This window comes from Bos indicus x Bos taurus, chromosome 2 (assembly GCF_003369695.1).
Source record: "Bos indicus x Bos taurus breed Angus x Brahman F1 hybrid chromosome 2, Bos_hybrid_MaternalHap_v2.0, whole genome shotgun sequence".
Lineage (NCBI taxonomy): Eukaryota > Metazoa > Chordata > Mammalia > Artiodactyla > Bovidae > Bos > Bos indicus x Bos taurus.
Genome location: NC_040077.1, coordinates 27,705,750 through 27,733,306, shown reverse-complemented (window position 1 = coordinate 27,733,306; position 27,557 = coordinate 27,705,750). Strand labels below are relative to the sequence as shown.

The window sequence follows — 27,557 nt, the reverse complement described above, 5'->3', positions numbered from 1 at the left end:
TGAGCAGGATGATGAGAAGTAAAAAAATTCCACTACAACCAGGATATCTTTGTTTAAAGGCACAAGTTGATTAAATTCACATCCTGTGGTCCTTTGTTGAGTTTTCAGAACAATGGTAAATGTAGTTACTGGGAAAACAGAAAAACCATTGTTCCTTTTTATTAGTTCTCTTCCTTGTCAAAAGTTTAAACACTGATTGTCTAAAAGTCTACAGCTTATAGTCAAGATAAAAGCATGATGTTAATACATGCACATCAAAAAGCTAAACATAGATTCATACATACACATACTTATATATGCAAATATTCAACTAATGTTAGCATTTAAACCATGTTTGTATAGACAGTACTAAATTTCAGAAGTTGTCTTTATGAAGAGAATTATCAAGTTTCATCAAAACATTAGCTCTATCTCTCACCACAATTCTGCCTTGGAATAAACTTTACAACACACAGTGGATGGCAGGAATGTCACAAGTTGGAGTTGCAATCCCTTCCTTCAGAATTCTAACAATAACAATATGATATGCTGGCGCAGAGACAGGACTTTGGAGAAAAGGTGATCAGCACTGAGTCTTAGTTACACGGCTCCGCTAGAGAATGACCTCACTGGGATGTAATCGGTTCCCTGTTTTCTCCTGGAGACTTTCTAAGTTCCTTCAAGGTCAACCCTCAAAGGGAGCTCCTCTTTATATTACCAAGATGTAGCAATGCCTGGCACACACCTGAGCTGAGCAAACACCAAATAAATAGACTGAGGATAATCAACCCACCCTCTGATCAAGTAAAAGCAGGGAGGTGTATAAATTCTGACCTTTGGCCAGCTCAAGTTGGCTCAGGTCTTTCTATACAGAACAGACTCATTCCCATCCTCTTCTCTGGATCCTGAGAACAATCATCCCACTTTCCATAACACGTGAGGAACAATCTTCTTAACCCATAAGGCCTCTAACCACCAGGCAAGGGATTCCAGGATATTACAGGCGTTTTTAAAAAGTAGGATATCTGCACAGGTTAGTTTTGTTTTCTTTTAAACGTTTAACAGTCTGCTATTTTGGCTGAATTTTTTAGTCTGGTTTCAATGTTGGGAAGTACGTGAGCAAAGCTCTATAATTTTCTCTCTTCTATAATGAAAGGTCTTTGAGTTCACTGACAGAATTCTGTGTTCTCTACGGCTGTCAACATTTCAGCATTAATGTTAGTAACTTTCTTAAACCTCCCAAACCCCCATCATTGATTTAGGTAGATGACAGGCCATGAGAACTGCTGCTTTATGCAAATAGTCACTGACTGAATTTTGGGGTACTCTGTATGACAAAGAAAGAAATCTATTAAAACATTTGTTATATATGAAACAGCTACTACTAAAATAAAAGGCTTGATAAATAAGGGCTTGATAAAATCACGTGATCTATTTTAATGATTATTTTAATGAATATTAAAGTTTACTAAATGGCAGTGGATTTCCTAAGTTATTGGATACTCAATTATTCATACCAATGGAAGGGTAACTGGAATGGAAAATATAAATAATATTGCTGTATACCTGAAACTAACACAGCATTGTAAAGCAAGTATATTCCAATAAAAAGTTTTTCTAAAAAAAGAAAATATAAATAATAAAAACAGTCTTCACATACTGACAACTTTCTATGTCAAACAAGGGTAACTGAAGCTGCCTCACTGGGTTAATGTGAAGATTACATGGACTAACTATGAAAAGTATTATATCAGGGGTTGACATAATAGCTCCCCAGTGCTAACTGTTACTATTATAATCACCTTTATTATTATATTACTCATTATGCATTCTTATTGTTGTTGTGGTTTAGTTGCTAAGGAGTATCTGACTCTTTCATGACCCCATGGACTGTAGCCCACCAGGCTTCTCTGTCCATGGGATTTCCCAGGCAAGAATACGGGAATGGGCTGCCAATTCCTTCTTCAGGGGATCTTCCCAGCACAGGGACTGAACCAGCGTGTCTGGCATTGCAAGCAAATCCTTTACCACTGAACCACCTGGGAAGCCTCATTATGCATTATATTATCCTGCAAGGCCAACATGATGGTCCTGATTTGGATGACGAAACACTGTGAAGCCCAATAAGGCCCAGACACTGGCTTGCAGTCTCAAACTTGGTAAATGATGCCAATGAGATCCAAGCCAAGTTGGCGTAATGTGCAAGTTCTAGCTCTAATGTCACGTGATGTTGCTTCTAAAGTACGGACCTTTCTTCTGGAAGTTAACTCCTTGTCGTGATAGCTTGAAAATCCTAAAGGCAGATGACACAACAAAAGCTGAGGAGGCAAAGGGAACCCTGGAAAAAGCAGAGACTCTGCAACCAGATGTCACTGGGTTCAGATCCAGCGGTGTGATCTTCAAAAGGTGATGCGATCACCCAAGCCTCTGCTTCCTAATTTGTAAAATTGGGATAATTATACCAATCCTGGCAGGAATAAGCTAAAGACACAATATAAAGCACATAAAGTACTTGGTCCAGTCCTCAGCACACAAGGGGTGCTCCACAGATTGGTATCAAAATCATCCCATTGACTTGAATCACTTTTACAAGTACTTAAGTCTTCATGGTATAGAGAAAATTTTTAAATCTCCCAGAATTTTAATTTTCAATATTTTTTTCCAAAGATAACTGTATCTCACGGAGTATAAAATGAAATTCTCCCTCAAGACTCAAGTAACTTTTATTACCCCTAATTTTTCTTTGGTCATATGTAAGTTTTGTTATTTTACACACATATAAAGAAAGAAAGTGATACAGTCACCTATTCTATACATAACTGTATTTATGCCAAGCTTTGGTGCTTTCAAAGGAGAATGAAAAGAATGTAATAAAAAACTAAACCAAAATAGAAAAGAATGGGAAATTCTTAAAACACACACACTAAGTCCATTTTCCTAGAGCACTATCTTGCTGCAAAGTAACTGATGAAAGGCCTCTACACATACACTACATACACGAGCATCAAAAAAAAAATAAACAATGGGACACGTCACCAAAAGGAAAGGTGGCTAAACCTTTTTTTTAAATCCAGTAATCAGATGAACAGTCAAATATAATAAAACATGTAGGAAAATCCACTTTATTGTTTCACAAAATGAAAACCCAAAGAAAGCACATTTATAAATGCACTCTAAAGCCAGTACTCGGTGATCTCCAGCTCCCACCAAAGCAATCAAACACGGATCAGCATGCCTATCAGCTAAGGCCAGGCTGTCAAAATGCAGGCTTTAAATTACACATGGCCTTACCAGAAAGTATTTTAAAGATTTTTCTCCTAAATAATAAAGAGTATTGTGCACACTGTAATAAAATAATGTTTAATTTTGCTTATGTGCTAAAAGGCATTTTTAAAAGCAGATTAAAACACAGAATTCAAGACCACCAGAAGAAACATCCCCAAATGAAAGAAAACCACTTGGCTGTCTTTCCTAAAGGCAAATATGTTGTTCATCTTTCTCTGACCCAACAAAAATTCCTGCAAAATGATAATCAAACAGGAGCTTAAGTGCTGCCTTGCAAATCAGATTACATTTCAAGTGGTCTGAGGGCAAACGAAGATGGCATTTTATGAGCATGGTTCTGATTTTTAAAAGTAACAGGGAAACTGCTCTTCAAGGACTGGGAGACATGGGCACCAAATTAAGGACTCAGGCATTCAACAGTTACTGAAATGTTCAGCCTGCCAGCATTTACTTGAAAGAGAAGGAAACTGGGGTCAAGGAGGGAAGAAAACAAGGAAAAGAAGGTGTGGGTAGATACTTAATAAATAGTGACTCTTAGGAAGTAGACAGAGCAGCTTAGAGAAACCTTCCAGAACTATTAATATCTGGTCACCTTTGAAACATTGGAGCACCAAACACCTAATGAAATTAAGAAGGACCAGACACTCTTCCCAATGTGTGCAGAAAAGATACAGTTAAGATTAAACTATTCACACAGGAAAATGAGCTATTCCAGGAGTTTCAGGTTCCAGGTATATTTTTCATAACTTCACCATCATTACATAAACAGGATGAACTATTTCACAGCACTTTAGAGTTGGCAGAAAAGGCAAGACCATATCTCATGATCCAGGCATCAATATTTCAGAACTGAAGACAATTTACAACTAAGACAGGGCAGAAACTTTCCCAACTTACGTTCCATATGGAAAAAGGAAGGCTGCATCCCAGGGAAGTATTTACTGACTTAAATGAATAAACTGCTTTTAAAGCACACCATAAAGTATATATTTTTTAACAACAACAAAAAAAGTGCATTACTAAGGATTACATTCTAGACTGGTTACTTACCTAGGAGTAATGTTACATAGGTTCCAGCCACATCCAAGTTTTCTTCCCAGGAGGGAGCTCGAGATGCTACACCCGTACCCGAGGAGGGCGCCTCAGTTTAAGGCAGCAGTTTATAGGCTGGGAGATGTCCTACGCAGCCACTAGCTAAAATTTGGATTCTCAACCTTTGGGATTAAAATTGAGAAGCAGAGAATCTGGCAGTTAGTAGCCAAAGCTATGGCTAAAGAGGAAAAGAGAAGCTGAAAGAGCCATAAGGGTTATGAATGAGCCAAAATCCTGACTCAGCAGAAGAGAGGAGCAGGCTGTTGTTTTACTTGCTAAGTCGTGTCTCACTCTTTGTGACCCTGGGGACTGTAGCCCACCTGGCTCTTCTGCCCATGGGATTCTTGTCCAGGCAAGAATACTGGAGTGGGTTGCCATTTCCTTCTCCAGGGGATCTTCCCGATCCAGGGATTAAACCCACATCTCTAGCATTGGCAGGCGTATTCTTTACCATTGAGCCACCTGGGAAGCCCAGAGGAGCAGGTAAACACAAGCAAAAGCACACGCTTACTGACAGGCTACGTCACACCAAGGTTAGAGGATCTGGAATTGGGGAATCCCAAAATTCCTGCTGCTAAGGTCTTGTCCACTTCCAGGGTTCATAAGAACACGCTTGACTGCAATCCCCAAAGACCTAGAGGCTCAGTTTTTCCTGGGCAAAACCTGGGATGGTGGATGAAACTCCTATCTCCCCATTCCCATATCTACTTTTATAAAGAATGCCCTGTAATGTGGGAGTAATTTTAATGAGTCCCCAGTCCTTCTAACCAAAAGGATATGTTAATCAATTTAGTTATACTGTATAGCCCAGACTTTTTACCAATTCTGAAATTCTTTCCATAAATTTGTCCATAGTAACACACTTCACAACATCTCACTTTTTTAGTTAATAAAGTGAAGCAACTTTGATTTCTTAAACTTGGGTGATAATTTTCCTCTTTTCAACCCATCACTACCCTATCCCTCCATCCACCATTTTCTCCTCCAGATCTTAGATACTGTAGGTCTCAGTCAAGTAGGAAATGAAGCAAGATGCTGCTGCTGCTGCTAAGTTGCCTCAGTCGTGTCTGACTCTGTGTGGCCCCATAGACAGAAGCCCACCAGGCTCCCCCGTCCCTGGGATTCTCCAGGCAAGAACACTGGAGTGGGTTGCCATTTCCTTCTCCAATGCACGAAAGTGAAAAGTGAAAGTAAAGTTGCTCAGTCGTGTCCGACTCCTAGCGACCCCATGGACTGCAGCCTACCAGGTTCCTCTGTCCATGGGATTTTCCAGGCAAGAGTACTGGAGTGGGGTGCCACTGCCTTCTGGGTCTGACATTCTTTTATCTTTAAGACCAGAAACCGAAGCAACCAAGAGGGCAGTTAATTAACATAACAAGTGGAGAAAATTTTCATGGTATCTATCAGAAGTACAAATGCAATGCCACAAGTCCCTGCAGTCCCACTTCTGGATCTCCATCTACAGAAATACGGACTCCTGGAGACAACCAATGAGTTAACTGTTAAAGGACTGGTTATAATAGAAATGGACCCCAAACAGAAACAAACTGGCATGTTTTAAAGTGAAGTGGATCTGTAAGAAATGACCTAGAATGAAAGCTGTGAACATTTATAATATTTTACTATCAGTCAGTTCAGTTCAGTCGCTCAGTCGTGTCCGACTCTTTGAGACCCCATGAATCGCAGCACGCCAGACCTCCCTGTCCATCACCGACTCCCAGAGTTCACTCAGACTCACGTCCATCGAGTCAGTGATGCCATCCAACCATCTCATCCTCTGTCATCCCCTTCTCCTCCTGCCCCCAATCCCTCCCAGCATCAGAGTCCTTTCCAGTGAGTCAACTCTTCACATGAGATGGCCAAAGTACTGGAGTTTCAGCTTCAACATCATTCCTTCCAATACATATAAAAATACATGCAAGTAAAATATACATGTAATATATATTATTTGTAGAAGTCTGTAAGTCGTAGAATATGATGCACAGTTACCACATTTCATGTATAATATTTACATTTGAGAAAAAAATCGATGTGTGTATTTATACACAGGAAAACAATGTGGAAGGATACACATCACACTGACCATACAGGCTATGGCTGGGAAATGAAATTGAGGGCTGTTATTTTTCACCAGCATGACACCTAAGTATTCATTGTATCTTGGTAATTTTAAAACTTTTTAAAGAAAATAAAAAGTGCCAATGGGGATTTCATCCTTTTGTTCAAAATGCTATGAAATCCAGACTTAAAAGACCAAAACACTCAACCTTCAGATCATTAAATTAAATTCCTAGAGATTCATTTCTCCCATATATCCCTGAAATCAAAAAGCTAGTTCTACAAAAAGGTATTTAACCAATCTAGAAAATTCTCGCTGCCAGTTCAAGGGTTGATATGAAAGGCCAATGTGAAATCTCAAAATCATTACTGTGCTCAAACACACCCACAAACAACAGGAAAGTTACTTACTCTTAACTTCCCTCTGTCCCAGAACTCTCTGTAAAATGTTTTCACTTTCCATCAGACAAGTACCAGATACCAGAATAAGGTGATCCATAACACCCAGAGGACAAAGACAAAGCAGAACAGATACTTCTAAGAAACAAACAGTAACACAGACGTTAAGACTAGATTGTAAATGCATTCTGAGAATACGTGAGAAAAATACACACGTTTTCTGTCCAGTAATTGTCAAGTATGTTTGACTCTTGTGCACGCACGTGTGCTCTGTCATGTCCAGCTCTTTGTGACCCCATGAACTGTCGCCCACCAGGCTCCTCTGTCCAGAGAATCTCCCAAGCAAGAATACTGGAGCGGGTTGCCATTTCCTTCTCCAGGGGACCTTCCTGACCCAGGGATCAAACCCACGTCTCCTGCATTGGCAGGCTGATTCTTTATCACAGAGCCACCTGGGAAGTTCCAAAGTTTCACGTTTGACTCTCTGTATGTACCAAATTCTCAAGAAACCAATCACTTTTGCCAAGCAGGTATTAATCTAAGACTAGTTTATTTTTCTTTCTCCAAACAGAGTATGAAAGTACTGGGAATGCTAAAATGTATCAATTTCCAAAAACAACAATTTATGCTTTTTATCTACAGTCCTGTCCCATTTAAACTTACACTCCTATGGCAAAATTCAAACAGCATCTACTCCTGGGCCATTATGTAATTGGTGATTTTTCCGCCTTTCCACCCACTTGTATTATCCAAACTTTCTATAATGACCATCTATTATTACTTACATGATATTTGGGAACTTTAAAATAAATAAAATTAGAGGTTTGTTGTTGTTGTTTTGTAACTCAGAGGTCTAGGTAATATCCTCTTCTAATGAGAAATGGGTGTGAGCCAGCCACATTTCCACATATCTTATCCAGTACAGATGTGTCGCCCCTTTGGAATGAACAGCAAACCACTTAACATTTAAATACCTAAAAAGATAACACCAGCCCTCTTTCCACATCTAAAAGCATATAATATCTTATGACAAGGGCTTTTACCAGAAAGACTTTTCAATTTAATAAATGGTATACATGCATACCTCCCATCCTTCTATGATTTCTATTAGTATATGATAAAGAAAGTGGGCAAATTCTGTTGATAACTATTAATGGGTTTAATATTTTTATCCTAATAGGCTGGCAATTCTTTTCTGAAAACTGATTTATAAAACAGGGAGTACAATATCACTGGATTGACTTCAAAGTAAAGAAACTTTCATGATTGTCTAGGCAACAATCTACCTTTAAACCGAGTGATACAGAGAAAACGTTATTTTTAGAGCTGTGACAGACCTACTTCACTGACTTCTACGTGGCAGGAGAAATAATTACATATGCATGCAAACAATCTATATTTTTAATGTGGTGCTGCTGAATTTTAAGAAGGTCAGTCTGGAATAAAATACCTGAAGGCTAAAAAAGGATCAGCATCACGTGCGTGCGCGCGCACACACACACACACACACACACGTACTTAACCCTCTGCCCTTCAAATGTTACATTAGAATAGATATGTTTAGATTTCTTAGTAAGTTATACATTTCTAAAGCCACTCTTCTTGCCAAAATGAATCTGATGGATGGTTCATACAACATATTAGCTTATGAAACCTGTAGTCAACCACACTAGAACCACCAGGGGGAAGGTAGTCAGGTAATTAGCTCCCCAATCACAAGTAAAAAACAAATGTTCAATGATTGACAAACACTGTGCATTCATCACCCCTGAGCTAAATAAAGCTGTTGTGGTAGACAATTTACAAAAGATGGCAATAAGGATTCCTCCCACCTCCATACACATGTTCCTTTTGCCATGTGATTTAACCATTCTTCCCAGCAAGCGGGAAAATCAACCTCCCCCTGGCCTGAGTCTGAGCTAGCCCTGTGATGTGCTCTGATCAACTGAAAGAGGCACTGTGACGCTTCGTGACCACTAAGCCTAGGCCTCAAGGCCCCTGCAGCTCCACTCCAGCAATCCTGGAAAGCAACTGCAGCCAAGGGATGAAGTACAGGTGGACTTCCTTTGGAAGGACTCAACGGAAAGAGAGGGCGAGCCACCCACTGGCACCAACCACAACACACACAATGAGGCCACCTTAAAATAGGCAGCCCCAGACCAGCCAGCCACGGACTTTCCCTAGGTGAGACCAGCAGAACGGCCCAGTGCAGCCCAAATGGCCAATCCATGGAATTGTAAGCAAATAAAAAGGTCATTATTTTAAGACATTAAGTTTTGGGATGGTTTGTTACACAGTTATACATAGCCGATGCAGAGACCGCGAGAATCCACACCTGGAGAACTGAGCCTTTCTGATGGTCAGAGACACCCTTGAAGGCAGAGCCTCAAATGCGGTGCCCAGCCCAGCAAGATACAGCCACTGAAACTTTCTGGGCAAAGTTACGTTGTCCCCACTTGCCTTGGTCCCTTGCTGAAGCCCTGTGAACCTGAATAGTCCCCTGCGTCCTTATTCTCCGTTTTATCCACTCCTGCCAGGGTCTGAAGTCTTTTGCTGCCTGTGCTAGTCTTTGCCTTCCAGTGATGCCATCTTGCCTCTGGCTTTGCAGATCTGGTTTTGGAATCTCACAACCCACCCCCCTCCCCACTCTATGACGCATCCTCTCAGGCCCTCAGCTTTTGCTATTGCTACTCCTGCCTCTAGACAAACAGCTCATTGTAATGGCAAACCACAGTCCTGGATAATCTCATTATTGCTATGAAGTAGTGGTGCAGAATCTATTAAAAAATAAATAATCTGCCTTTAAACAACTAAAAGCACTGTGAAGGCTAGGTCATTTTGTAAGGTTAAATAATGATTCTGATCAGGCTGCAAACTGCTAAAAACAGCCTAGGAAAGACCTTAAGAGCAAATTACTGTCACATCAGAAAATCAGTCTTCTTTCTTCACATGAGGCCTGATGGAAATGGGTAATTTTTGAATTTAAAAATAAAAGATGGCTATAAACAAAAAGTGGACCCCATCCCACTATGTCCCCTTGAAGGAAACAATACTTTTTGTGTATATCAGTTCTGATACAATTAATTTTAAAGTTGGTCAGACCTCATAAATATCACCTTTTCACATTTTTGTCACTCCTTTTCTTTCAAGTGTAATAGCTCCAAGAGAATATTTCATTTTTAAACAGCTACGTACAGCTGAAAACAATGTCCATTTTTTTTTCTTTTTGCCAAGACACACAGTGTACAGGATCTTCCCAATCAGGGGTTGAACCTGGGCGATAGCGGTGAAAACGCAGAGTCCCAACCATGAGGCTACCAGGGAACTCCCAACAATGTCACTCTTAATACAACAGCCTAAATGGACCGTCCCCTGTAAGCGAAGCCAAACAAGCGCCTGACTGCAACTTCTCCCTATCCCAACGACTGCACGGCAGTTACTCTCTTTGCCTTTAAAGACTACTTAAGCAAATATATAAGCTACAAAGCTGCCCATTTGTCTATTTCTAGAGGGCTCTAAAGTGTAGGATGTAAAATTATAGCCTTTAAAAAGCCTTGCTGCTTCTATGGAAACAACTGGAAAGATGGCTACAGATGAACTAAGAGGTTCGTTCTCTCTCCGCCCCAGAGACTGTCACTTTTTAAACAACCAAAGAGCATTTATCTTAGTAAAGATAAACAATTTAGTCCTGATCTTGACTTAAAAAAAAATCTGTGCCAAAAAGATCACTATTCTTAAATTTGCCCCAATGATCAAAATTTGAAAATACACAGAGACACTTCCCCTCCTTCTATTGCAGCCACACATACACCCAGGAAAGGCGCCACATTAAAAATGTTTCCACAACAGCCCTTGCTGAATGAAGGTCAGGCACTGGATTTAGGACTCCAGAAACTGGAAAGGGCATCTACAAGGAAAGAAATAAAAAAGGATTACACAGTAAAACATTCTCTGTGATTGTCCCGGTCACCCTAGGGACACTAAAGGTGATAAAGTACAAACCGTTCCTGAACTGCCCCAAATTAAACCCAGTTAATCTCCCTACACAGATACTTTCTTCATCCCTCAGTCATTAATTCCCTCTCCTAATAAAGCAGGTGTCCTACCCAAACAGTGGTGATTGAGTCTGAATTTCTATTAAGGTTCTGACTTCAATACTGGATGTTTTATTTGCTTTGTGGTATAAAACTTAGACGAAACCATTAAATCCTTTAATCACTCAACTACCAAAATGTTTTAAAGCCAAGGGGAAAAAAAGGACCATGATTCAGACTCACCATTGAAGTGACTAAAACTGATATAGCTATCATTTTTTGTAAGTGGAGTTAACTTGACAAGGTCTTTGTTAATTTCACCAAAAAATACTATTTACTCGGTTCTTTCTTACTTCATTACCTAAAAGAAGATAAACTGAAGTGATTCTGTCTATTGCATTCAACCCCAAGACTCTGAAGAGATCTCTTGAGGAAATGTAACATTTTGATACTTCTAAAAATACTGGATTTCATTTGGGAGGATTCTGTGTTTACAGTAATCACAAGACATCCTAAAAGAATTAAGTGGGTAAGATAAAATTCAAACTTCAAAACTATCTTCCTGCGTCAATGGGGGCATCTGCTCTACCACACACAAAAAAGAGTAACTGTTGTTCTGAAATAACAACCAATGGAGAAGGCAATGGCACCCTACTCCAGTACTCTTGCCTGGAAAATCCCATGGGCGGAGGAGCCTGGTAGGCTGCAGTCCATGGGGTCGCTAAGAGTCGGACACGACTGAGCAACTTCACTTTCACTTTTCACTTTCATGCATTGGAGAAGGAAATGGCAACCCGCTCCAGTGTTCTTGCCTGGAGAATCCCAGGGATGGGGAGCCTGGTGGGCTGCCGTCTATGGGGTCGCCCAGAGTCGGACACGACTGAAGCAACTTAGCAGCAGCAGCAGCTTTCTAATAGAGCATATAGTAAAAAAAAATTATTTTAACTGAGGTTAGCATTGTCTGTTTCCTCTCATACTTCTAAGTAAATGGCAATGCTTTGTGTGCTAGCAGGAGGTGGCCTCAGAATATTTACAGCCAACATAATATTTAGTCAGTTTTTGAACATTTCTGAGAATCTAACATCCAGTACTGTCCAATAAAACTTTTTGTGGTCATGGAAATAGTCTGTATCTGCACAATCCAAAAGATACTTTACTGTATTTGTTTAGTGGCTAAGTCGTGCCTGACACTTTGAGACCCTGTGGACTGTAGCCCACCAGGCTCCTCTGTCCATGGATTTTCCAGGCAAGAATACTGGAGTGGATTGCCATTTCCTTCTCCAGAGGATCTTCCTGACTCAGGGATCAAACCTGCATCTCCTGCATTGGCAGGCAGGTTCTTTACCACTGAGTCACCCGGGAAGCCCACTTCACTGGACTGTGCAGGTTTTACAGACCTTAAAGGAACTAAATAAAATACAGTCCTCAGCTACACTAGTCACAGTTGGTTACTGATTAAAATGTGGCAAGTGTCACTATAGAACTGTATTTTACTTTATTTTTAAAGCAGTTTTAGGGTCACAGCAAAATTGAGAGGAAGGCAGAATTTTCCCTGTAACCCCCTGTCCCTTCTTCCATGTGCACAGCGTCCCCCATTATCAACATCCCCCGACCGAGTGGTACACTTGCTACAACTGATGAACTTACATTAATACATCCTTATCATTCAAGGTCCACAGTTTACTCTCTTTGCATTACATTCTATCACTTCAGTTCAGTTGCTCAGTCGTGTTCAACTCTTTGCAATCCCATGAATTGCAGCACGCCAGGCCTCCCTGTCCATCACCAACTCCCAGAGTCCAACCAAACCCATGTCTATTGAGTCAGTGATGCCATCCAGCCATCTCATCCTCTGTCGTCCCCTTCTCCTCCTGCCCCTAATCCCTCCCAACATCAGGGTCTTTTCCAATGAGTCAACTCTTCCCATGAGGTGGCCAAAGTACTGGAGTTTCAGCTTTAGCATCATTCCTTCCAAAGAAATCCCAGGGCTGATCTCCTTCAGAATGGACTGGTTGGATCTCCTTGCAGTCCAAGGGACTCTCAAGAGTCTTCTCCAACACCACAGTTCAAAAGCATCAATTCTCCGGCACTCAGCTTTCTTCACAGTCCAACTCTCACATCCATACGTGACCACTGGAAAAACCATAGCCTTGACTAGACCTTTGTTGGCAAAGTAATGTCTCTGCTTTTGAAGATGCAATCTAGGTTGGTCATAACTTTCCTTCCAAGGAGTAAGTGTCTTTTAATTTCATGGCTGCAATCACCATCTGCAGTGATTTTGGAGCCCCAAAAAATAAAGTCTGACACTGTTTCCACTGTTTCCCCATCTATTTGCCATGAAATGATGGGACCAGATGCCATGATCTTCGTTTTCTGAATGTTGAGCTTTAAGCCAACTTTTTCACTCTCCTCTTTCCCTTTCATCAAGAGGCTCTTTAGTTCCTCTTCACTTTCTGCCATAAGGGTGGTGTCATCTGCATATCTGAGGTTATTGATATTTCTCCCTGCAATCTTGATTCCAGCTTGTGCTTCTTCCAGCCCAGCGTTTCTCATGATGTACTCTGTATATAAGTTAAATAAGCAGGGTGACAATATACAGCCGTGACGTACTCCTTTTCCTTTTTGGAACCAGTCTGTTGTTCCATGTCCAGTTCTAACTGTTGCTTCCTGAGCTGCATAAGAATTCCTCAAGAGACAGGTCAGGTGGTCTGGTATTCCCATCTCTTTTAGAATTTTCCACAGTTTATTGTGATCCACACAGTCAAAGGCTTTGGCTAAAGTCAATAAAGCAGAAATAGATGTTTTTCTGGAACTCTCTTGCTTTTTCCATGATCCAGTGGATGTTGGCAATTTGATCTCTGGTTCCTCTGCCTTTTATAAAACCAGCTTGAACATCTGGAAGTTCATGGTTCACATATTGCTGAAGCCTGGCTTGGAGAATTTTGAGCATTACTTTACTAGCGTGTGAGATGAGTGCAATTGTGCAGTAGTTTGAGCATTCTTTGGCATTGCCTTTCTTTGGGACTGGAATGAAAACTGACCTTTTCCAGTCCTGTGGCCACTGCTGAGTCTTCCAGATTTGCTGGCATATTGAGTGCAGCACTTTCACAGCATCATCTTTTACGATTTGAAAGAGCTCAACTGGAATTCCATCACCTCCACTAGCTTTGTTCGTAGTGATGCTTTCTAAGGCCCACTTGACTTCACATTCCAGGATGTCTGGCTCTAGGTCAGTGATCACACCATCGTGATTATCTTGGTCTTGAAGATCTTTTTGTACAGTTCTTCTGTGTATTCTTGCCACCTCTTCTTAATATCTTCTGCTTCTGTTAGGTCCATACCATTTCTGTCCTTTATCGAGCCCATCTTTGCATGAAATGTTCCCTTGGTATCTCTAATTTTCTTGAAGAGATCTCTAGCCTTTCCCATTTTGTTGTTTTCCTCTATTTCTTTGCATTGATCGCTGAGGAAGGCTTTCTTATCTCTCCTTGCTATTCTTTGGAACTCTGCATTCAGATGCTTATATCTTTCCTTTTCTCCTTTGCTTTTCGCTTCTCTTCTTTTCACAGCTATTTGTAAGGCCTCCCCAGACAGCCATTTTGCTTTTTTGCACATAGGTCTGGACAAATGTATAATGACATGGATCCATCATTATGGTATCACACGGAGCAGTTTCACTGTCCTAAACATCCTCTATGCTCAGCCTCTTCATCCCTTGTCACCCAGAAAATTTATTTAATTATTCGAATTGAAATAGCCACATGTGGCTAGTGGTTACCACAGGGGACGGTTCCAAACTAGACACTGCTGGGAATGTTGTTGCTGCTGATTGTAATAAAGTTATGAGCCTGGCAGCAGGGAAGCTGCCCTGCAGAAGCTCTGCTCCAGTGAATGATCAGCCCTGAAGGATCAATACATCTACTTGCTGCTCCTCAGCCTCTTATTTGCCAACACACAGAGACATACACACTCTCACACCTTTCCATGTCACTAACAGGTTCTAACCAATCATTAAAAATATAATCTACTCCAACAACCCAGGCAAAAGATGATGGTTGAAACTATTTTATGTTTATATATCACCTTCATTTACATGTTAAATACATATACCCTGGTGAAGAAAGAAATACATATAGAGATCATTTGATCCCCTCTAATGCAATACATCGAAGAAGGCAATGGCACCCCACTCCAGTACTCTTGCCTGGAAAATCCCATGGATGGAGGAGTCCATGGTGGGCTGCAGTCCATGGGGTCGCTACGAGTCGGACAAGACTGAGTGACTTCACTTTCACTCTTCACTTTCATGCATTGGAGAAGGAAATGGCAACCCACTCCGTTGTTCTTGCCTGGAGAATCCCAGGGACGGGGGAGCCTGGTGGGCTGCCGTCTATGGGGTCGCACAGAGTCGGACACGACTGAAGCGACTTAGCAGCTGCAGCAGCAATGCAATACATAAGATTTTTACTATAACATCTATATGGTAAATATGTTCCCAGATAAACTATATATGTACTTTATTAAAACGGTAGGTATAAAATTCACTGAGTCAATAATATCTCTAACTTCCTCCTTCCCACCAATGAGGGATCAACGTGATGTAAGTGGAAGAAAACACTGAACTGAATAGGAAGAAATGGCCTGAGATTCTAAGAACTTCTGGACCACAGGCAAATTACTTTCAGGCAGGCTGCGAGAATCTTCACTTGTAGAAACAAAGGAACAGGAATGAACTTTCTCTTCGGTTTCCTCCTACATTAGACTTCATTATTCCCCGGTATTCTTATGTGGTAATTCTTAGGAACTGACCTTAATAAACCAGCACTGACCTAGCAGAAGATCAGATGGTTGGATGGCATCATCAACTCAATGGACATGAGTCTGAGCAAACTCCGAGAGGCAGTGAAGGACAGGGAAGCCTGGCATGCTGCAGTCCACGGGGTCACAAAGAGTTGGAAATGACTGAGCGACTGAACAACAACAACCAACCTGTGGTTTCTCCCCTGGAGCACTCTCTTCCTCTTCTTCTTCGAGTCAGCCCATAACTGAGAAAGGTGACGGCGACACCAACAGTTTCAAAGGAAGGAAGGAAAGGAAGGGAGGAAGCGAGGGAGGGAGGGAGGAAGGACAGACCAAATAATTCAAAGTAAAATGTCAACAACACAAGGCAGACCAAATGCACCAACCCCTAAGTTTAATCCTTTCCAACCCTCAAATGAAACAGAGCAGCAAAGAACATAATTGGAATGCCCCCTATCACAAACCCTGCTACAAACTAATGCTACCTGTTCAAAAACGATCATAAATCTTCTAGGATCTCAACCATCAATAGAGTCATTGTGAGAAGTCTCAGAATCGTCAAAGGTCACTGGCTTCTCAAATACTCCCCCAATGAAGATCTATCATTCACATGAGAGGAAGTCATCAATGTCTACTTACCATACTAGTTCTTCTGGTAAATTTGTGACTTAATGCTGGAAACCGGAACTCCATAAATGTCACCAGAGTACACATTTTCACCTAAGGGAAGAACTGAATGAACACCCTCAGGACTGCCTCTGACTTACACTAAATGCCACTTCCTTGGAAGAAGTCTGAAAATAAAATATCTTAAAACGATGTTTTAAGTTCTATCTTAAAAAGATGTTTTCCCATGTATCCAAATAAGCAGTTAGTTTAAAAGATCAATTCATCTAATCCCTCAGTGTCCAAGAGTTTATTCCCAAATAATTGTTCAGCAAATGAGAAGAAACGTGAAACACGTCAGCATTTACTCACATCACATTCCCAAAGTGTTTCTCTAAATCAATTCTGAACTACATGCTTGCCAATCCATTCTCTAAAGGACTGCTTCTTCTCCTCTGTTTCCCAGTTAACCCAAATCTAAAATGCCTTTTTTAATTACTATACTCAATTCTTCTTTCGTAGCCCAAACTGCAATGAGCAGCACATTTGGAAAAAGAAACACCTGAAGCACTCGAATCCCTGCAGCCATCTTGGAGCTGTTTGGGGATAATTTAAACAAAACTGTCCTGGAGGAAAATGTAAAACTTCACTTGATTACATGGACAGTTTCATTTAATGGGGAAAAAAAAATAACTTTCCCAAAAATACAGCACAGAGGAATTATAACACAGATTAGATTGCTTTGGGCTTACAAGACCTACCTCCATAGTCTCAGCATGTACCACACCAATCCTATCATCCCTCAGTCCCTTGTCTAAAAAATATAATTCCTGACTTCGTGACAACCTCTGAAAACCACCTGTCCTGATAGTCTGCTGCGGTGTTTCACCTGTATCCCTGATCTTCAACAGTCCTGATTTCTACACAGCAAGAAGCCCCACAGAGCTTCAAGACTGGGTTATATATAACTACACAAACAGCGAGAGGTCACGGATACACTCAAGAAAGGAAAGTTTGAGAGGAGAGATGTGCCAGGGCTTCCCCACCCTGCTCTGCAATGCCCGAGTTTTTTTTTTTTTAAAAAAAGGGCACCGTTACTGCTCTCTGGATCCTTTAATCCAGACAGGCCACCTCGCAGAACGATGACCTCAGGAGAGCCAGGCCTCTGCCTGCCTACCTGCCCAGCACAGGCAGGTGCAAGTACTCGAAGTGCTTACTCTTGATCTGGGAGGATTAACGAGCTAATTTCTCCAGAGCCCTTTAAGCTGACTGGCCCAAACACAACGAAATGAGCATCATCATTAACCACAGGCAAGATTAAATCTTCAGGATCCAAGGAGGCTAATATTCAGAAGTGAGGCGATGTTCCTCTTCCAAGGTGGGGGGCAGGGAGTGTTTATCCCTAAAATTCAGACTTTCACCCAGAAAACATTTATCAAATCTTTAGTGGGCGGTATGGGGAACGGAGGCCAAAGACCTGTCCCTCAAGGAGGAGTGACATCTAGCGCCAGGATGGGCAAGGAGGCAATAAGCCGCAAGGGTATGAGGATCACCAGGGATGAAAGGGCCAAGAGAGGAGGCAGAGGGGAAGGAGATTTGGGGGCAGAGGACTGTTTCTGTGAAGAGAAACCGTTTATTCCAGGTCTTAAAGGGGAGCCTGGATCTGGGTGGGTTCTGTTTATGAACACGAATCAAGCTATACATTTATGATATGTACTCTTCCGTGTGCCTCTTATACTTACTTCAGTAAAGGTAATGCTTAAAAGGAGAGACAGAGCTCTCTGTTAAATATATGACAATGGAAGAGAGGTGCAATGGTGTTGCAGGCAGAGAGAAAACTTGCCTAGAAGGGGCTGGGAAAGCAGGAAGCATTTCAGCAGATGCAAAACGTTCCCCCTGGCTGGGAGTCTGTCCTGAGAATTGCAGTGACAAGGGTTGGGGGGCACTGAATGGAAGGCAAAAGACAATTCCAGAAGGCCTTACACACCTGCTCGGAGTTCATCCTGAGCATCATAGAAGAGCCACTTTTAAAAAGGTCTAAGTCTGGTGGTAACTGATAAAAATTTGGGTATCACTTTGGTAGCAATGCTTACTAGAGCTGGAAGCAAGGCTGCAGACAAGAAACATGGTTATGAAGAGATTATAGTCACTCAAGTAAGAACTGAACCAACGATGACCAAGAGGAAGAATGAGAGAAGCCAGGTCTAAGTCTGGTGGTAACTGATAAAAATTTGGGTATCACTTTGGTAGCAATGCTTACTAGAGCTGGAAGCAAGGCTGCAGACAAGAAACATGGTTATGAAGAGATTACAGTCACTCAAGTAAGAACTGAACCAACGATGACCAAGAGGAAGAATGAGAGAAGCCTCAAAGACAGGATCCAAAATGCTGAATACCAATCAGATGCGGGAGATGGAGGAAGCCAGGAAAGGGTGGGATGAGCAGCACGTTTCTGCTTCATACTCAAGGGTCTTCAGGAAGATGGAGAATGTAGAAGGAACAGGATTAGGACTGAAGCAAAGGTGGAGGGACAGTGAGTTTCACTGTATGAGGTTCTGTGAAGTATCTACAAAAAGACGTTTGAAAGGGAGCTCTCACACCACTCCAAAGACCAGGCAGGCCCTGGGCATTTTAGGCTGCAGTTAAAGCCTCAGAGCCACCAAGAAGTGGATCCTGGAGCAGGCACAGTCAGGAAAGTAGGAGGAGAAATGGTAGGTGGCATCAACTCCTGCAGAGAGAGGAAGAGAAGGAAGCCCTGCGGTGTCACTGGCTGCAATCACAGAAAGCCATGGTGATCATGGAGATTCCAACTTTGGCTTCTTAGCAAGGGGGTAGAGGCCAGATATAAGTAAGCAGTGGAAGGGAGGTTCTCCACTGGGAAGGGAAGGAAAGAGATAAGGCAGGTGCTAGAGGAGGGAGTAGTGAAAGTGCCCTGGTTTTGTTCTCCTTTGCTGTGAAACTGTTAAGAGGGAGACTTGAGAGTATTCATAAGTGGCGGGAAGGGCAGCGAGGCAAGGAAGGAGACAGGGGAGCCACAGTGATGACCTGCTCTGCAGACAAATGCCCTCTGCCTTGCTGGGGCACACAGGGATGATTTCTTTGAGTCAGCAGCATTTCCTGCCAGCGCGGCAGCCTCCAGAGGTGGGGGAAAAGTGCAGTCTGAGCAGGTTGCTCATGAAGCCCTTTGAGCCGGGCCTTTCCTCCACCAATCTTCCTGCAGGATGCCCTTAACACTTGTCAAAGAGCCATCTGGCACCCGAAGCCCTGAGCTGTCCGATTCCACAGGTCTCTGCAGCTTCCTCCCCGCAGGGCCCTCGGGCTCCCCAGCCAGCCGCCCACCGGAAGGCGGGGACTCGAGAGCCAACTCTCCTGGGCAGAGAAACTCCAAGATGCTCCAGAGTCTGGGCAGGATTCTCTCTGGGTAACGCGGATCTGATCAGCCGGCGCAGCCTACAACAGTTGTGGGCTCAGGCTCCCGGAAAGCTCGCCCTGAGCCAGGCACTGTTCTAAGTGCTCCGCAGTCAAACCCTACTGTTAGCATCTCCAAGTCCTGAATGAGGATACCAAGTGCAGACACCTCTAAGCAACTTGGCTTGAGATCACACGGCCAGCAACTGCCATTGCCTGGCCATGAAACAGACCAGACTGCCCGACTCGAGAGCCCAAGTTCAAGTTACTCTCCAACACCATCAAAAATGTGGTACACAATAGACTACAATAGATGGAAGGAAATTCATGTTACTGGTCACAAATCAAATACATAAATAAAGCAAATACTATGGAAATTCTACCATGCATTTCTCTTAACCTAGAGATTTTTCGTACATGCTAGTTTGAACAGCAGGTTTAAAAGCATTCTGCTGTAAATCTCATGTTACGTATATTTCATCACAATAATGAAAAAACACGAGGAGAGTTCTATATACATTATTCTCCTTACCAAGAAGAAAAAAAAGTGACATGATATGAAAATCGAAACCCCTGCACAAAGCTAAGCATCTCAAGACTCTTTTAGTTTAAAAAAAAAAAAAAATTAACAACTGACAGCAATGGCAAAGCAGCCCGGTTTATAAGTCTGGGAGATCAGAATGCGGGCACTCAGTGCTCCATGCCTCTGAGGTCCCCGGCAAACAAGTGTAGCTCCACCGTCCTCATGATGCTTCAGACACCTATAAAACCAGTTCTAAACCCTAAACCATAGAGCTCCACAGAACTTCCGATAGCACAGAGCAGGATTGCTCTCGGCTGCTGCTGCTTAAAGACCTGGCCAGTTGCCTGTTAGCTGCACCTGGGGGAAATGCACTGGAATGGTTAAACAAAGCCCCTGGGAGAGAAAGAAACCTGAGTACTGGAGAAGCCCTCTGTCAAACTACAGTTAGGAGACGAGAAACCAAATTCTTTTTGTTGACAAGGACCAGAAATGAAGTAGGTGGCCCTTGCAGATGATTCCAAGTGACTGTCTAGGATGAAAGTGAAGCAATGCTTAGAAATAAGGTGCAAAACTACAGAAAGCCTCCTACTGCAAAGAAACTAAGAAAAATCAAACATGTTCTGAGGCCTAAGTCTATTTAGTGTTTTTCACAGGAAAACCAACAAAGATACCAGCCTCTGCTGAAATTATCTGAGTCAAATACAGAAAATGATACTGCATTGACTACAACTTTTTGACAGGAAAGTTCCTTGAGGTTGTTCAATCAATTAAGGATACCCAAGTCAACATTTTCATGATTCATCTTTTGTTCTTTGTTTAGCAAACTGAAGTGATAATACTAATACCACCAACAAATAAACTAATTTTTCAATTGGCATATCTTTGGGTGCCCCATATACTTCTAAAGAAAGAATCTGAGGAGAATGAGATGGGGGTAGTTGGGGGTGGTGAGGAACAAAGATTAATGAGGCTGAAGGGTATTAAACAGGCTAGAACACCTTACAAGAGCAGTTACTTCTCCATAGGAGACAGAAATATTTGAAATCTACTGATGGCTAAAACAAGGAATTTAATCATTTTACAACATAGTTAACCTCTCTCCAACAGATTTTGCATCATTTCCAGGTTGCCCATAACCTTTTGAACCAGATTACCATTACAAATTCTCCACTGATCTTTCATCACGCAAGAACGAAATAACAAAGAGAAAAGTTTATTTTTAGACTTGCAAAATCCTGTGTTTATTCTTCTAAAACAGAAATCAAACAACTGAACCTGCTTTGTTTGGATTTCAGTAAACCTCTTCTCTCCTAATCTTGAGGCCCCAACCTCTGCCAGAAGGAAAAGAAGAAAAAGTGCTCCACGCCACGCTGGAGAGTTAAAACACCTGGCCTCCCCTGGCCTTCTGCTCAGGCACATCTGAGCCTCCTGCTGCTCACGGTTCACACTGCCGGGGTCCCATCACATGTCACCTGCCTTGTGGCCCCAAGAGGCCAAGGCTGTCCACCTGTGTTCACACTGAAACTGGCTCCATGTTTGAACTACAAACTTCTGCGTGTAATGTTTAAGCAGAAGTCCTTAACCGCAAGTTCACTCATTACTTAACTAGCAGTAAACACTAAATGGAAATGGGTGTGTAATTCCCGACACCATTAAACCCTTGGAAAACCCTACTCCAGCAATGTGACTTTTCAATCACACGGCCACCACACAGACCGTCTCTTTCAATTGGAAAAATACGAGATAATTTTAAATGTAGGAAAACCCTTCCTGCAGTGTGAATGTACAAAAATCAGCGTAGAAGTAATAAGCAGGCATTTCTGCTGGAAAATTCCTCAGGTAAATTTTTTTTAAATGAAATTGACCAACCGTAATTAACAACGCTGCTACTGCAAGCAGAAAGAAGCCCTGAAATCAATCCTTTCTATTTAATTAAACTTTTATTCATTTCAGTTCATAAAACTGGTCAACTCAAAACATTGCTTTCCAAAGACAAGCATATGTCTTCCATATTGCAAACTTGCATACTGACCCTAATAATTGACAAAATAAGCCTAGAAATTGATTATAAGTAAATGCTGGTCCTAGACCCTATGGAAACATGTGGCAGGTTACCATCAATTAACTTTTATGGACCATCCCTATGTACTGGAGTAAGAGGGATAAATAAGACCCTAAAGGAGTTCACAGCTGACAAAGAAAAGCAGCAATGGAAATAATCAAGCAACTTATAAACTTATTCAGACGTCAAAATTCAGCTCAGATGTCTTCTGCGGAATACCCTGCTTCCTTATTTCTTCAAGCAAGCAGTTAGTCCCTCCTTTATGCTCCACCAGTACTCTCTCATGACATCCTATAGAATCAATTACTTAAACTTGGGAAGCCCTAAGGGCAAGGACCATTTTATTCATTTCTAAACGCAAAAAACCTAGCACAATGCTTGGGAAAGAGTAGGCCTTTAGATTTTGTTGCGCAAATAAAAACTATGGGATTACATGCTGTGAGCCGTGTAAAAAAAGGAGCAGAAAAAGCCACCATACTTTGCCTTGGAAGAAGCAGAAGGCGTCTCAAGAACATTCATCGCAAGCTGAGTGAGATTAACTACAAAGATGGGCACTTAGAGAAGAGCCTGTGAAAGCCAGCAAGGAGTGGAAGGCCAGGTGTATCCCAGGACAGCTGACTATTCAGTGTGCAACCGGTGCAATCAGAATATGGGTGGGGGCAAGTAGGTTGAGAGCAGACGGTAAAACTGGGAAGAGGAAGGGGCTTAGCTAGCAGGTGAAAGGAGTTTTCACTGAACAGGCTTAAAAAACCCCTTGAAGATACATAATTCATGCAGGGACAGGAAGACATACTACGAGAGTCTTTGGCAAAAGTTATAAAAGGCCTGGGTTTTCGAAGAATTTTGCTTTCATATCCTAGGTTACTGTTCTGCCCATCATTTGTCTATTTATTTCAGTCTATGCTATGTTCCATTCCTACAGTAGCAGGTGATAAAGGGTAAACACCTAATGAAATTCTTATTACCGGTTTTAATTTTTTAAAGGAAGGGAGGGAGGGCCGCATTCTTTATAATGAAAAGAAGGGGGAAAAGTTTAAAATAAATATCCTGAATTCCTTTTTCATCATGTACTTAAACATCAAGATATGAGAAGGCAGCATCCCATCCCACCGCCAATAATGAGGGCCCACTTTATCTGGAGGGTGCCCTAACTGGGTTTAACAAGCCTCTCAGACGAGATGATCCAACAACGGTCAACACAAATCTGGTCCTTCACGTGCTTGGCCCAGGGAAAAGTAACGGCGGCTTCCTGCCATTCGACTTTCCCAGATTTTTAAAAATCTAAAATAAGGGGATATTGGTGAGCCAACTAGAAGGCACCGACAGGCAAGCCAGCAGGTCACCGAGAGCCTCGGCTTTCACTCATGCAGTTCGGCCCTGGACCAGAGGGGAAGCATCGGCCCAGCACGGGGCAGGAGGCCAGGGCGCCTTCTTTCTCCCGGCGACCGGGCTGGGCAGCAGGCGGCGCGCCCGGGCACCAAGAGGCGGGTACCCGGGCGCGCCGGGCGGCGCGGAAAGCCAGGCTGCAAGGCGGGCGTGGAGCTGGGGCTGTCAGGAAGGGAGGCCAGCATCCTCCCTGGCCTCAGGAAAGAACCTGGGCCCCCGGAACTCCTACGTAGCCCGGTTACCCATGGCGAGAGGTTGCTGATGGGAGGCAGTGGTGCGAAGCTAGAGAGCAGAGGCGCGGCTGCGCCGGTTGAGTCCCCCAGGACGCGGCCCCCCGGCGCGGCGCGGGGGCGCTGGAAGACCAGGGCGGCGCCCCCGCAACCCCACCCCGACCGCGGCTGCCTGCTCGCGCGGCCACCGACCACAGGCTGCGGGCCCGGCACGCGGGAGGAGGGAGATGCGGCGGCGTTGCCGGGTCCCCAGTTCCGCCGCCCCAGCGATCGGGGAGATAAAAGTTTGCAGCATGCGGCTCGTCTGCAGTGCGAGTCACATCCGCCGCGCCACCTCCTGCAGCACCCGCGCTCACCGAACGAATGAAAAAAAAAAAAAAAAAAAACTGTTGAAGCCGGTAGGCCCAGAAGCCGACCGCTCTGCCTCCAGGGCGTGCATGCAGACAAGCCCAGCATCCCACGTCCCCTGCCGCGCCTCCCGCCCGGCCTGGACCGGCCCCGCCGCGCCCGCCGCACTGACCGATAACCTCCTGCAGCTCGTACGCGTCCCTGCAGATGGGCCAGCCGATCGACTGCGCGGCCGGAGCCGTGGCCACTGGAGCCACCGGAGCCGGCGCTGCTGTCGCTGTCGCCGGGGCCGCCGCTGTCACCGGGGCCGCCTGCTGGGGCTGCTGGACGTGCACGGGCGAGCCGCTCGGCTCCGCCATGATGCTGCCGGAGGAGACCGGGAGGACGCGTCAGCCGGCGGACGACCTTCCACTTGAAACTTCCCTTCCCTCGCCACCGACACCTCTCGGCCGGCGCACGCCCTCCGCGCCCGCCGCCGCCGGAGCCAGCCACGAGGGGAGGGAGCGAAGGAGGCCGAGCCGGGCGGAGGGAGGAGGCAGCGCCGGCGGAGGCGGGGAGGGGAGGAGGCGGCCCGGTCGCCGCGCTCGCCGCGCGCCCTGAGCCTCGCGCGCGCAGTTCTCTGCCTCCGCGAGGGGAACCGCCGCCCCGCCGCCCCCTCCCGCCTAACTCGCTGCCGGGAAGTTTCCACCCGAGGAGAGTGAGGCCGGGTTGGGCTGGCGTTCGGGACCCGCGTCCCTCGCCCCTCACTCCCTGCTTTCCCTGAGCCTTCGCCCCAGACAATCGGGCTCTCCGGAAGATGTCCCTTGGGGACCCCGAGGGCGGGGTCGTTGAACCGCCGCCAGGTTCTCAGATTCAGAAAGGCTCCCCAAGTGAAGAGAACCTGAAGTTCATTTACAAGTTAGCGAGTGAGCCACCTACACGCCGGCCGTTTGTAGGGCGCCGGTTAAAAAATAACCCGAGTTGTAACTTTCCGGCGCCCTACCTGCCAATAACCCATTCCCCACCTTGCCTAATCTAATCGCAGACCTTCTGGTTTTTTTCTTAGTGAAACGTGATGCCTTAGGTCTCTGGCTGTTCACAGACTTCATTAGTTCCAAGCCGCTTGGATCCCAGGAAGGTGATGTAAGGGCCTAAAAAGTTAGAATAAGTGTAAGAGATTTGAACTCTAAATCTCAAATTTTAGACCCTTAATAACAAAGCCACGCTAACCCGATAGGTCAAGAGATAGCAGGCTTTTCTTTTACAGAGCATAACTGGGTGTTAAAGAATGTACCACAGCACAAGCTGCGTTGAAAACTTAATTAATTGCTGCTTTTTCAACGCTCCTAAAATTACCTCATCCTTAAAACTACTCTGGTATAACCATAGGGCTTCCTAATTATAGGTGTCATATTTAACACTGAGTGTTCTCTGTGTTCCCCCTGGTAGAGATGACCACGATTGCACCATCCTTTTCTTAAGCTGAAACGGTGCAGTGACCCAATGGTCATAATGGTCATTGGGCCAAAATTATCGTGTGTAGTTGTCGTGATGAGAACTATCGGATAAGAAAAATGAGCATTTTTTTTTAAAGAAAACAGAAAAATCGTGATACTTTGTCTCCTCTATTTACATATAAAAATCTCCTTAAAACTTTTTAAAAGATAATTCAGATGAAACCCAGAAATTCATTAGGAGAAATGTTACAAATTCTAATCAAAATATTGATGGAAACTGAACATGAGTATGCTTAGTCTCTCACAGCATGATGCAACAGTTGGGGTAAAGGAGATTCGGTGCTTTGGTCTACACACAGGGCTGTATGCTGAACAAAGAAGCTGTACGCTGAACAAAGAAGCTGTACATTGTTTTATGAAGGAATGTTCCAAAGCAGTGTGTGGATTTTAATGTCTGTCAGGAAACAGACAACTTCATGAACAATTAAATTCTAGCCTTTGATGTTTTAAGCAGGGGAATAAGAGGGAACAGGAATGCTCCAACTGTTCACCTCTTCGAGTGAAGAACTTTTAAGGACTGTTTTTAAGGGAAAAGAAAAATGCTTAAATGAATATGAATTCCATTTTATCATATGAATTTTTACTTTGACTTTCGAACCATGAAGGCCGGGAAACTCTGAAGGCCAGGAAAGTTCTTGGAACTTAATAAGAAAATATAATGCTGTCAAGACTAATAGCTCAGATTTAAATTATATCGCTTAGTTTCTCACAAAGAACAAGGTTCTGTAGTCATATACCAGATATCTGTACCGAGCTGACTACTTTCCACGTGGCTCCCAGGAAGATGACTTGAAAGAACTGATGACTCAATGCAGACCCATCACTATTACCAGTAAGTCGGTCTGAAGAAGAATGTTTACTATCAGTGGCCTTTGGCATCATTTTTATATAGGAAGAACAGAGCATGATTTATAGTTTTAACTTAGAGAAGCACTGGATTAGAATTTTAAGTTAATGTTTCCATAAACAACTGAGTAAAATGGCACTTACAACTTGGAAATATGTGTATTTAAAAAGTATTCAACTGATATGCAGTTTTCCCTCAAATCCCATTTCTAAATTTAAACTGAAAGATGACAGGGGAGGAAGCCTTTAAAATAACAAGGTTCATTTCAGTACATAAAGAATACGTTCAGTCAGAGACTGTAAAACATTAGAAAAAAATAAAGAGGCTAAACTTTGTTAAGTGTTTACACCTACCTCAGTATATGTCCGGGTATAGTAACTTCAGCACTTCAAATATTTTGTGCCAGATATTCTCTGTGTTGTAGAGGTCTTTTCTGGCCTCAATTCACTAGATGCCGTAGCACCTCACTCTCAAGTCATGACTATCAAAAAGGTCTTCTCTCAGTTGAGCCCGACTCTTTTGCAGCCCCATGGACTGTAGCCCGCCAGACTTCTCTGTCCATAGGATTTCCCAGGCAAGAATACTGGGGTAGGTTGCCATTTCCTTCTCCAGGGAACCTTCCTGTCCCAACCCAGGGATCAAACCTACAGTTGGGGTGAATGCTTTTATCTCTGAGCCCTCAGGGAAGCCCAAAAAGGTCTCCAGACATAGCCAAATGTCCTCCGAAGAGCAAATCACTGCTTTAGGTAAACTGAATATACAAAATTGTCCTTTTTTTAAAATTTTATTTTATTTTTAAACTTTACAAATTATATTAGTTTTGCCAAATATCAAAATGAATCTGCCACAGGTATACATGTGTTCCCCATCCTGAACCCTCCTCCCTCCTCCCTCCCCATACCATCCCTCTGGGTCGTCCCAGTGCACTAGCCCCAAGCATCCAGTATCGTGCATCGAACCTGGACTGGCAACTCGTTTCATACATGATATTATACATGTTTCAA

General features: G+C 43.4%; 1 protein-coding gene across 1 annotated transcript in view; it reads right to left on the bottom strand.

Annotated features, from left to right (window-relative positions):
* STK39 (serine/threonine kinase 39) overlaps positions 1-25,078 on the bottom strand; it is a 322,691-nt gene extending 297,613 nt beyond the window's left edge. The window contains exon 1 of the mRNA XM_027558523.1: positions 24,383-25,078. Within this exon, the coding sequence (XP_027414324.1) occupies positions 24,383-24,569 (187 nt within the window). The 5' untranslated portion in view covers positions 24,570-25,078. The remainder of the gene's footprint in view (positions 1-24,382) is intronic.
* Positions 25,079-27,557: the final 2,479 nt, after the last annotated feature.